Source organism: Mastigoproctus giganteus, chromosome 7 (genome assembly GCF_048544385.1).
Source record: "Mastigoproctus giganteus isolate SK-2022 chromosome 7, ASM4854438v1, whole genome shotgun sequence".
In the NCBI taxonomy this organism is placed as follows: Eukaryota; Metazoa; Arthropoda; class Arachnida; order Uropygi; family Thelyphonidae; genus Mastigoproctus; species Mastigoproctus giganteus.
In genome coordinates, this window is record NC_143581.1 from 168,271,303 (window position 1) to 168,284,959 (window position 13,657).

Sequence of the window (13,657 nt, forward strand, 5' to 3'; positions counted from 1 at the left end):
TATAATATTTCAAAATTTTAATATTTTTTTAATATTTCTTAATTCCTATTTATTATTTTATTTCTGTTTGGTTAAATTCAAAACATTGATTTAAATTCAGAATGAGGACACAGATTCCCAACAAGAGAAAGTAACGATAGTTTAGAATTTGTCCGATTTTATGATTATTATAGGCCTGGCATAGCCGAGTGGTCAGGACTGCGAGTGCAGTAGCACATGCTCTTTCAGTAGACCAGGGTTCTAGCCCATAATTGCTAAATACGATTAACATCTGTATTGACTGCCAGAAGGTTATCAAATTGTAGCAGGATGCTTAATGATTTTGTAATAACTGAGAGCAAAGTGGAGGAGAAATTGATGAAGTTAAACATAAGAAAGGCACCTGAGATGGATGGGATCTATCCAGTTATATTAAAGGAGGGGCCAAAGGAAGTAAGCAAACCCTTATCCATAATTATGAGAACACCCTTGGACCCAGGGGAGGTCCCCACGGACTGGAGATGTGCAAATGTATCCCCAATTCACAAGGATGGGGGGTCAAAGGATGCCACGAGTAATTACAGACCAGTTAGTTTAACTTCTGCTGCTGGTAAAATAATGGAGTCACTGGATAAACATGCATTGCAGGATCATCTAGGCGGGACTGCAGCAAAAATTCAGACACATCATGGGTTTGTTAAGGGAAAGTCTTGTCTGACAAATTTGATAGGATATTATGATGTGGTTACAAAGGAACTGGATGCAAAAAAATAATTTTAATATCATATACTTCGATTTCAGGAAAGCTTTTTGACACTGTTCCGCATGGAAGACTACTGTACAAATTGGAGCAGAATGGTATTAAGGGTAAATTGCTACAATGGATAAAAGGATGGTTGAGTGGGAGAAGACAGAGGGTGGTAATCAATGGGTGCTGCTTTTCGTGGACAAATGTTATTAGTGGTTTTGTATTGTCCACTGTTGTTTTGTATATTTATCAATGATATTGATGAAGGTATATCAGGCTTAGTGTCGAAGTGTGCTTTGTTTGTTTGTTGTTTGGTTTTTAGGAGCATTAGCAACTAAGGCCGTATTGCTCTGGGACATGCGGTGGTCATTCCCTGACCTTTCCGTATCCTCTGTATTTAGTGGTCACGGGCTCGAACCCCGGTCTAATCAAGAAGCGTGTGCTATGCACTGCTGCTCCTGCCCACCCGGCTACGGAGGCCCCTGTCAAAGTTTGCAGATGATACAAATAGCCCAGTTCAGCAATGTTGAACTGGGCTATTTGTATAGCCCAGGTTGGCAGGGTTGTTAATGACAGTAATGGCAGTGTGTTACTGAATTAGGATATAGAAAAATTTGGGCAAATGGACTGAGAAGTGGCAAATGAAGTTTAACATTGACAAATGCAAAGTACTGCATATGGGTAGAAGTAACCCCAGAGGAACGTACCAACTGTGTGGTGCTACACTTACGGTGGTAGAAAATGAAAAAAGACCTGGAAGTAATTGTGCAGTCAGATATGAAGTTTTCTGAGCAATGGAGACAGGCTACCAGGTAACATCATGGGGTTTTGGCAATGATACACAGGAATTTTGCTAGCACGTAAAAGGAGGTGATTGTCCCTCTGTATAAGGCAATGGTCAGTCCACGCATTGAGTACTGTGTACAGGTCAGGAGGCCTCATTTTAGGAAGGATGTAGATTTGCCAGAGCATGAACAGAGAAGGGCAACAACATTGGTGAGGGGAATGAAGGGATCCTCTTACCAAGAGAGGCTTAAGTTCTGCAAATTGCAACGGCTGGAGACTAGGCACCTGCGAGGTGATCTGATTGAAGTGTATAAGGCCTTGAATGGGTTGAGCACACTGAATTCTGATGGGATTCTTCCACTTGTTCAGATTACGAACCTCAGGGAGCAGAAATTCAAATTGAGGAGAGACAGATGTAGAATAGATGTGCGTAAATTTGCCTTTAGCCAGCGGGTGGTTAATTGCTGGAACAAACTTCCGTCTGTCGTTGTGGAAGTTTTAAATAAATTTAAGGAGGAACTGGACAAACATTTAGAGAGAATTGTTGTGTAATTTTTTTTTTTTTTGGCTGATGCTGCATTTCTACTACTACTCTACTACTATTGTAAACTTCACTGGCCTGGTAGTCATGCCGGAGTATAAACAAGAACTTTTTTTTCTTTTTTTTTAATTAGTGGGTCTCGATCACACAAGTTGTATTTCCAACATGTCTAGTAAAGTTTCGAGACAAGAGGATTCCCATAATGTTTTTTTCATACAATGTCAGGCAATACCAGGTGATAGATGATGCTCATTATGTGGTATAATACTACCAGTTTGCTTATTAGAGGATTGAAGAAGTGAAACCCACACTTAGTTTTAAGAGCAAAGCTCCAGCAACCCCATCTCTTCATCATACAGTATGATTGAAATCTTTTGAGGTTATTATGAACATCATAATGAGATCCAATCTTCCTTACACTACGACAATACAGCTTTAGTGGTAATCACCTTTACGAAAGCAAAACCCTTCCCCTTACCCCTGATGGTAGTTACATCTTTAAGTAAATCCCACAACAATACAGTGTTATCACTGCCGTCTAGTAGTTCCTTTATCTGCAGATTCTTAACAGATGAAGAATCACTGCTGATAAAGTTCAAGAGTATTACTTCCTCTGGTTGCTTCTCGAAAATGTTGCTGTAAAAATGGTCATCCAATAAATCCACAAAAGTCTTGTTAATGTGCGAATGATCAACCCACAAGTTCTAGTCAATATCTGGAAAGTTAAAATCTCCCATTATAAGACATTCTGATTTTCTTGCCCACTATTTCTTTGCACAACTACTCATTATATCATTAGGCATATAACACACCCCTACTCTCATTTTAGCCTTTCCCAATGCTTATGCCACACCACTCTGACTCAACATTGCATTGTCCACAAATGTCAATTGGATACATTTCCTTAGATTTTGTGTTCCTTCATTAACAGCATAACCCCTCCTCCCTTCCTGTCCTGGCTATTCTTTCTGTACACATTGTACTCCCCAAATTGCAATTCTGCACTGCTTATATCTGTGTGGCACCACAGCTCTGATATCCCAACAATATCTGCTTTTGATGTCTTCACTAGCACTTTAAATTCCTCAAATTTATTTACTACACTCCTAGCATTGGTGTACATGCAAGTATACATACACCTATTCTTACTCTTAGTAACCCTAACACAACCCATGTATTTACTTGTTCCATGATGACTCCCAGCAGCCCTTGGAATTCAGTACCTCACTTTTCAGGCTGCTGCTCATTCCAACAGAAGCAGTGCAAGAATCACTTTCCCCTCTGCCTGTGGCTACTGTTAATCTATTGGTCTGTGAATCCCCTCAAGCTAGCAGTTTTTTGACTCAACTAACACTGCCCTGACAGCATCAGAAATATTCTTGCATCCTTTCTATTTAAGTGTATCCCATCCCTGTAGAAACAATCTCTACTGTTAACAAGCACAGACCACGCTAAGAAAAATTCTACCCCATGAGTCTTGCACAATCTCTCCAGGGCCGAACTTAACAAGGGTCTCATCATATATTCCCTCCTAGTTATATATACTATGTCTGGGCAGAATGCAGACACTTTCAAATTTAACTCTAACAATTTTTTTTTTAATATTGACCTGTACTTGTTAAGTAAGTCTGCAGATCTCCTACTCTTAATGTCATTAGTGCCAACGTGTACAATATCAACCTTTGTGCCTTAAAAGATGATATCTGCCCTACAATGTGATCAACTTTTGCTCCTGGCAGACACACCCTGGTTCTATTCCAACTATCCTTTTTTTTCTGCAAAATGTATTTCCCAATTCCCTGACAATAACTAGCTACTTTGGGATGAGCACATTCTGCCCTGAAGTTTGCCGCTGTGTTGCCTGATGATCAAGTGCAAGCTCTGGCATTGATGTGGGCAGCTCAGAGCTTGTTGGGGTCCCCCAATTTTTAAGTCTTTCGAGGGCATCTACCCTGTTCTTCAAGCTCTCATAAAGGCTAATAACAATGCTCAGTTGGCCCCTTACTTTTTCGATGTAAGCATCGAGCACACACAAAGACATCCCCCTTAGCACCATCATGTCCGTCCCAGAAAAGACTGCAAACATTTTACAAATTGACATTTCTTTAGGCTGCGATATGTTGGAGAATTTCCCCCTTTGGTTTTCCCCCGAGCCACAGCACTCCCGCTACTTTGTGCACATTGCTTTGCTGCTCTAGTCTGGGGCATGATTTCTGTTTAAATATGATTTAATTAATTAACAATGAAATTAAGAAACAATGAAAATTAATAAGATTAATAAATTAATTGATTAATTTACTATACTATACCTGACTATAAAATACTATGCTAAGCTAATGCAGTAATATGTATTCCGGTATATAGTTTTTACGTAATACCTTAGCTATCAAATTCGAGATATACGTTATCAAGTTACTCTATACCGTAATGATCGCAATGCTAAATTAGTTATATCCTTTGCTAAATACAAAAGATATATGCCCAAAAAGTGATTAAAACCTTCAAAATATTTATTACAGTTAAAACCCTACTATTCTTCTATGCTGCTGATTACACTATGATATTCCAGCCAAAACACCAATGCAATAGCGGTAAGAGTAGCGAGTTGTAACTTACAAAGTCACTAGCAAAATTTTTTAAAAATATGCTAACGAACACTACTAAGCCTGTTTAATCTATTTGTAAACACAAATTAAAATGTTAACTAATCAAAAAATACAACAGATATATGTCCAAAAGGTGATTAAACCCTTCAAAATACTTGTTACAATTTAAACCCTACTATTCTGCAGGGATTTACACTCCCATTGTTTTGCATTTCTTAATATTTTGTGAAGCTAAAAATACGAAACAACATATACATGTTGTGTTTGGTATTTTTTGTATTCTTGTAACCTGATAAATATGGCCAAGGAATAGATGGTTTTAAATACATTAAATGGATGTTATAACAATGGTTGGTGTACAGGCATACACTACATTATGAGTAGATTGCTGCAATTATTATAATCTTAGATTTACAAATGACATATAGTACATATATTAACAATGATGTGTGTCCTTATTGTTCAATAAATACTGTTGTTTATCTCAAATCTCTCTCTCTCTGCCAATATTCTTATCCACACCAGAATAAAACTCAGAAGTAGAAATAAGAAAGGTTTTTGCAGATTTGAGTAATTAATTGGATAATTACTTGATGTTAATCACAACGCAGGTCAAAGCTGCAGCAGTCAGGATTCCTCATTCCTGAGTGCCGAGAGCCTAGAGACTATTTTGACCTAATATACCACTAGATAATTATGTCCTACTACACCACTAGACTAGAGGAACGTTGTCAGATTATACCACTGCATTATTGTGTTAGGGTTATACAGTTGGTTGGTTGGTTGGTTTTTGGGTTTTATTGGCACATTAGCAACTAAGGCTATAATGTGCCAAAACCAGGTGATATACAAAAAATTTAAACTTTCACTGACCTAATTACTTAGGTCACCATGTTAACGTATAAAATAACAAAGGTATAAAATGTAGAAAAGATAAATCCATAAAGAAATAACAATAACATGTAAATTTTAAATACAAGTAAAAACCTTTATTGATTTAAAATAGCGGACACATGGTCATTGTCGGATAAAATCTGACTGAGTGTATACGGCTCAGTCAGATGATTAAAAGCGGTAAAACGGATATTACTAAAATCTGGACAGTCAATTAAAATGTATCTGATAGTTAAAATTGTGCCACAAGACTCACACATAGGAGGGTCATCAGCCCTCAGCAAAAACGAATGAGTCAAATGACAATGTCCTATGCGGGTCCGAGCAAGAACAACTTCCTCCTTACGATTCCTGCGCAGACTAGACTGCCACGGTTCAATTACAGGCTTTATATGATATAATTTATTCGTAGTCTGTCTATTCCACGAATTCCGCCATTGGGAGTATATCTTCTTATGTATTATTTGCCTGTAGTCTGTATAGGGGACTGACAGGCAGCGATTATTATTGGGAATTGCTGATTTGGCTGCGGTGTCAGCCAAATCATTTCCCATAATCCCAATGTGGCTGGGAATCCAGCAGAAGCGGATATCATATTCACATTTGTGGAGAAAGTCAATCTTCTGCTGAATACAAGACAGAACCGGATGAGGATTATATCTCACAGATATTAAAGCCTATAACATGCTGAGAGAGTAGGAATATAAAATGAACCGTTGGTATTGGCATTTACTAATGTGATCAAAGGCTAACTCTATAGCGTGCAGATCTGCAGTAAATATGCTGCATTCAGAGAGAATCTGCTCCAATGTAGTGCTGTCTGTAAAGACAGCAGCAGATCCCACACATGATTCCGACTTCAAACCGTCTGTGTAAACTGGCACAAAGTCAGAATGTTCAGCTCGGTGTGCTGAATAAAGCTGCAGGTAGACAGATGATGGAGTGTCCGACTTTCCCCAATTTCTAAGGGACAAGTCACATGTTGGAACATGAGCATGCCAGGGTGGAAGGGGTTGCTTTGGTGTTTGGGCAACCTTGTCTTAAGTTCTTTGAGTAGCTCTTGGAGACGAATACCAAAAGAATGATTGGCAGTCGAACGGGTGTTGTACAAATTTTCCCATTGTGGAGTTATACAGTAATAATGGAGTTAAAAATGGCATAAGAAGAAAAAAGTATTACTACACTAAAAAGAAAAAAGTATTAGTTACACTTAGACAAGGTCTATCCAGCCACACTCTAAATGACAATAAACAAAACCACTTGAATTAAACAACAATGTACTCCTCGGAGAGAGACGGCAAGAAAAGTTACAAAAGATGCTAAGTTTTCATGTGTAACCTCGACTACTACATTTTAAACACAAAAACATGTATACTAAACATAAAGCTAAGCTTTATTAAGAATGCACAATGTGCATTTTGACAATTAGTCAAATGTTTACAATTTAAAATAGGATTGCACATAGTTTTATGTAAATTTTTAATAAGCTAGTATATGATTTGATACTAAATTCATCATTGGCTACTGCAGCAACCTTAACTACATTTTACATTGATATTTCTATAGAACATATTATATTATTGAAAATAGCATTTGGTTATTTTAAAAATTGAAATGTTTCCGAGTAACGTGTACGCCTCTTGTATATGCACTACTCAGGCTCCTTCCAGTCACTGTTGGCAGAGTAGAGGCAGTGAGATTATACTCCAGCTGATCAAGATACCTCCTAGAGAGTTACCAATAGGTTTGATCCAGTGAACTATCTAGCAGATGGCCTGTGAATACTTTTTTAATAATTTACGTCGCTTGATAATTATATAAATTATCAAGCGATGCAGAAGCCTATGGCAGATATAAGCTAGTCAGTAATCAAGTCACAAAGGAGGTTAGGTAGGAAAAGGCAGATTATGAGAAATCTTTGGCAAAGGATGCAAAGAAAAACAGCAGAGAGTGTTTTACTTATGTAAATTCTAGAATGAAAGGGATGGATCAGATCAGATTTGCCCACTTAACATAGATGGTTTGACTACTGATGATCATGCTCAGGTAGCTAATAAACTGAATGAGTATTTTGCATTTACATTCACACATGAGGAGTTATTTAAGGATGGGAATGTCAGAAGTTTATCAAACTCTAACTGGGAGCTCAGTGATTTTGTAATAACTGAGGGTAAAGGGGAGGAGAAATTGTTGAAGTTGAACACAAGGAAGGAACCTGGAGTGGATGGGATCTATCCAGTTATATTAAAGGAGGCAGGAAAGGAAGTAAGCAAACCCTTAGCCATTATTATGAAAGCTTCATTGGACTCAGGGGAGGTCCCCAGGGAATGGAGATCTGGAAATGTATCACCAATTCACAAAAGGTGATATGGGTAATTACAGATCTGTTAGTCTAGCTTCTGTGCCAGGAAAAATAATGGAGTCAATGGTTAAGGAAGCGATGCAGGATCATCTAGATAAGACTGCACTTACAGTTCAGACACAGCATGGGTTTGTTAAGGGGAAATCTTATATGACAAATTTGAATGGATACTATGATGTGGTCACAAAGGAACTGAATGCAAAGAATAATTTTGATATCATATACTTGGATTTCAGGAAAGCTTTTGATACTGTGGCTCATGGAAGAGTACTGGACAAATTGGAACAGTATGACATTAAGGGCAAGTTGCTACAAGGGATAAAAGGATGGTTGAGTGGGAGAAGACAGAGTGGTTATCAATGGACACTGCTCTTCATGGACTAATTTTATTAGTGGAGTCCCTCAAGGTTCGGCGTTGGGCTCATTGTTGTTTTCAGTATTTATCAATGATATCAATGAAGTTATATCAGGGTTAATGTCTAAGTTTGCAGATGACATGAAGGTTGGCAGGGTAGTTAATGATAGTGATGATAATATACTACTGCAACAGGATCTGAAGAAGTTGAGCAGATGGGCTGAGAGGTGGCAACTGAAGTTTAACATTGACAAATGTAAAGTACTGCATTTGGGAAGCAGTAACTCCAGAGTAATGTACCAACCGGTTGGTACTACATTCAGGGTAGTGGAGAATGAAAATGACCTGGGGGTAATTGTGCAGTCAGATATGAAGTTTTCTGAGCAGGGCAAAAAAAGGCTGCAATAGTAGCTCATGGCGCCTTGTCAATGATATACAGGAATTTTGCTAGCAGGGATAAGGGGGTGATTGTCCCCTTGTATGAGGCAGTGATCAGGCCACTCCTTGAGTACTATATACAGGTCTGGAGGCCTCATTTTGGAAAGATGTAGGGCTGCTGGTACGAGTACACAGAAGGGCAATGAGATTGGTGAGTGGAACAAAGAGTTGGTGTTACCAAGAAAAGCTTAAGTTCTACAAATTGCAGCTTCTGGAAACTAGGCATCTGCAAGGTGATCTAATTGAGGTGTATAAGCCTTGAATGAATTGAAGAAGCTCAATGCTAATAATATCCTTCCTCTTGCTCAGATTACTCACCTGAGGGGGGGTAAATTCAAATTGAGGAAAGACAATTGTAGAATAGATTTGCAGAAATTCACGTTTTGCTAGCAGGTGGTTGATAGTCGGAACAAAGTTCAATCTGTAGTAGTAGAGGTCAGCAACTTAAATACGTTCAAGGTAGAACTAGACAAAACTTTGGAGTGAATGGATGGGTGAAATGGGAAGTTTTTTTTTTTTTTTTATGTGGCTGATGCTATATAGGCTTACTTTCTTGCATCATATGCCTCTACTAATGCTAATACTGGTAGTTACAATTATTTTAACCAATAATATGGTTATTGTTTAGGTTTCCCGTCATGACATTTACTTTAATGCATAGACTTTTATATGAAACCTCCATATCTGAGGTATTTGACCAATACAGCTCTTTTTCTTTGGGACCCACAAGGACCAATTTTTATGTCACAAGTTCTTCCAAAATGTTTATCTAATACTTCCTTCTCATTGGGTTTTAAAAAGAGATCCATGTCTTAAGACATGCAGTCGGCACATGATGGAAAATACCAGCCAAGGGGGTAACTAGTTATTCCCCAGCATGTCACATATTTAGTATACCCGCAATGCATGAACACCCCTCTATATCTCCTTTTTAGGAAAATGTAAAGCGATAGCATACATCTCCACAGACCTTACATAAGCTGGGAGGTATTTTCAGCTATTTATTCACATGAGAATCACGGTTTCTTACTCCTTCTCTTATCCTTGCATTCAAATTCCAATCCAAGCAGAACCTTTTGATGTTTATAAAATTTTCCTAACCCTTTTGACCCGTAAGTACTAAACAGAAATAACTGTTCCTTGATTACAACTCTGGACTTTTAAGACAAACCCAGGGGCTCACATCTGGTGAGTATGGGCTTGGCACACCCAGGGTCCTGAGCTGGATGTCATCATTCTTCTCTTTATTAGGTGATTCCCTCCTACCTCTCTCTCTCTCTCTAACCCCCCCTCCTCTCTCTGGGTACTCAATTTTTTTTTTTTGGCTGGTGCAGCATAAGCCTCAGGCTTCCTTGCACCATATGGCTTGTAATAATAATAATAATAAAAATAATAATAGTCTGTATTGCACAGTTGGTGAAAATTTCGCAACCTTCCTTACAAGACACACACCCTTTTTAAATGGCATTTAATTAGATTTTACTCCTTAGTCACACTCTAGGTTATTAATAGGTGATATTTTGAAGGTATCTAGGGTGACAAGGATATGGTAATTTCAGTCATTACAGAAATCAGGTTGAAGGAAGGGGGTGAAAATTTACACTATAACATAACGCTTCTCATATTTATCTGTTATTGTCTAAGAGTAATATAGACAAATAGGCCTACAAATGATATATTATTTATAAATAGGAGTATTCTCATAGGACTAACTTTCTAGCACGTACAAAATATGTTTCATAATAATAAAATTACACATTTTTGATAAAAATCAATAAAGAGCAAGAGACTGGTAAAAATCCTTGATGATTAGGAAGTTCAAGATAGTCCAAGTTAAATCCGGAACATTATATCTGTGTAATTTGCAAAATGGATTTTCTTAAAAGTAAACAAACTTTGAAAATGTGAATAATCTGGCCAACAAACAAAGCATGAATTTAATCAATTCCTTGAATGTGAAAGCAGCTTAATAGAATACTTCCCAGCCACCCAACTCATAAAACAAATTATATCCCAATTACTTACCTACAGAGTGGCATTCTGCTGGATAATGGGACAGGTAGATATCTAAGGCAGCAATCCCAGATTCATTTCATTTCCAGGTGCTGTATACAGACTATTACAATTTAAACATGAACCACAGCTATAGATGTCAAGTTTCAGATTTAATTGGTAGGAAGAGATATATAGCCCTCTCCAGAACACTTACTGAACACTCACCTGACACACTTTTTATCTACTTATGGATGATGGTTAACCTTGTTATGTACCCTTATTCTTTATTTATAGTCAATCACTTTCTTATACATTGTACTCATTAATTCAATGTCTGGAATGCAATTTTAAACTTGCTTTTTGAGATACAAGAACCTATAACATTATCCCACCAGGTAGGAAACAATGCAAATCTGGCAGAATTATTTATGCTACTAAAGAAGGTACAATTTTTTGAGAGATTTTAAAGTACAACATAGTTTTTCATGACGGAAAAAGTCAAGCAAAAATATAGGCCTTTGTGCCATACATTCCTTGTGGCACTGAACAGCGTATCGCCAAACCACAAGCAGCGGTAGAATGTAATGTGATCTGATTAGTTGTCCTTCACCCATTTCACAATGGATGTGTATGCGCACACATACACATCTGTTCATCAAATTGACTGCATCTAACAATCAAGAGTTCTGTTAGCACTATAATAGTGTACAATACATTTACCTGGCGTGGCCTGCATCTCTTCATTGCAGAATATGGCCATCTCATTTGGCAGAAGTTATGCAACCATCCAGAATGATCATCTGCACCCTATGCTAAAGAACTTCTGCTAGTCCAGCTTGGGTATCCTCCAGAATATGATACAGCTGCCACTACAAAGATTGTACTATCAAGCAGTGGTTCAAAGATCACAATGAAGAAGTTACCCAACTAGCAAAGCCTTCCTGATCACCTGATAACAATACCGTAAAACAATAATGGAGTTTCTGGAGCAGCATCTATGACACAAGTTGCTATCGCCGCTCGACATGTAAAAATTGGAGAATTTTTCTTGTGGATGAATGACACCAGATCACTGCAGGAGGTTTCAGAACCTTGTAGATTCTGTGCCATGTAACATCAGTATTTTCCTGATTGGTTGCGCATGGTGGTCCAACACCATACTGATTGACTTTTAGTAGGGGTTTTCCAATATTCTGTACACCACCTGCATATGGATATATGCAAATGACATATAATTTAGTATTACAATATTAAGATAAGAAAAAATGTTACACAACTTCAATTTTACATATAAATTAATTGTATTTTTAAATATAATTAATTACTCAACACTAATAAATCATCATCTTGTTTGATTTCTCCATTGTATCAACAGTTATCCTTGACCTAACTTTTTTTATTTATTTATTTTTATGGTAATTTTTTTTAATTTTAAAAAATTAAAAAAAAATTTATTAAATTTTATATTATTTTTTTATATAAAAAATTAGATTAGTAATATAAAAAACTCATAAATGATATGTAGACAATTAACATTTAAATGTAATAATATACATTTAATGGATGATGGAATAATTAAATAGAGTTCTCTATGAAACTTTGTAAACACAATAATACTCCAATGAACATTTATCAGTATGCAGAAAGGGTGTGGGTTGGGGGGGGAGAAGAAATAAAAATACCTCATGCTCAAAAACTGGAATCCAATCTTTCAGAAGCGAATCTCTAAGTTTGGGGCCTTTGGAAAGACCTAATCTTTGAAGAGCTTCCACCAACATTCCCAATGACATTGAAACACCTCCACACTAAAATAAATATTTATAATCATATGACATATTAAAATTAAAATCAGGCTAAAATTTACAGTTTTAAAGAGCAGTCTGTTTAACTAAAAGTTTAGCATTTTTTTTGATTATCAGACTCATTAATTGTTTCCTACTGTACATATATAACTGCTTCGCCAGTTTATTAAGTGCAACCCTCATCACTGAGAAATCGACTGCTATGTCAGACACACGGTGTCATGTCTATGTCAGACTATATAAAGTAGGATGTTGTTATTGTTTATGGGGTTTTCAGTGCAATGGCTAACCCAGGCCACATTGTACCTATGAAAGCAATTCATGCTGCCCAGGTTGGTTGCTGTAGAAGCAGTTATATAATTCTATTCATTTAAGAAGGAGAAAAATTCTGTGAGATTTCGCCTATGATATGGCTAAGCAACAAAGGTTCCTTTAAGTTTGTGAGAGAACTGAATGACACTAAATGGGCATTATTATGCAAAGCATATTCCAGAAGTATATGTCTGACTGTGAGTAGTGTGTGGCAGTGATTACACTTAGGGAGAGTCATTTCCTGACAAAAGGAACAGATGGGTTAAATGAGTAAGTCCTATTCGAGTTCTGGCTAGAATTACTACTACTTCTCTGTTTGTAATGAAGCTGGAAGCCCATAATTTTGGTACAGGTTTAATTTGAAGGAGCTTAGTATGAATTTGCATTGCCATTGAAGTGTCCATTGTCCTTTGCATGTACTTCGAATATTCATTTTGTAATCTGTGAATGGTACTAGGAAAGGATGAGTAGTGGGGAAGTGTTCTGCAAGGTATAAAGTAGGAAGTCAGATACCAAGTGATAGTATGTGCATGCAATTTAGAGAGAGAGAGAGAACCAATAGTGCAACCTAAGTGACAGTGAACATGGTATTGATGATAATCAGTGCTAGATGTACCGGTACTTTTTTAAAATTTTTTATTTATTTATTATACTAGACTTTCCAAAAACTGGCACCTTCCCCCCCCCCAACCATATCACACAATATTGTACTTAGAGACATAGAGGAATCCACTTACACAATATACATAAATATGAATAAATACATACATTTAAAACATAGATCCAGTTAATCCAGTCCAGTAACAGATGTTCAAGAACTACAACCCCATTAGATAGGA

General features: G+C 37.1%; 1 protein-coding gene across 2 annotated transcripts in view; it reads right to left on the reverse strand.

Moving 5' to 3' along the window:
* LOC150083319 (focadhesin-like) overlaps positions 1-13,657 on the reverse strand; it is a 457,209-nt gene that overhangs the window by 148,008 nt on the left and 295,544 nt on the right. For both annotated transcript variants that reach the window (XM_090377973.1, XM_090377972.1), the window contains one exon: positions 12,387-12,509. In XM_090377973.1, the coding sequence (XP_090234099.1) occupies positions 12,387-12,509 (123 nt within the window). The remainder of the gene's footprint in view (positions 1-12,386; positions 12,510-13,657) is intronic.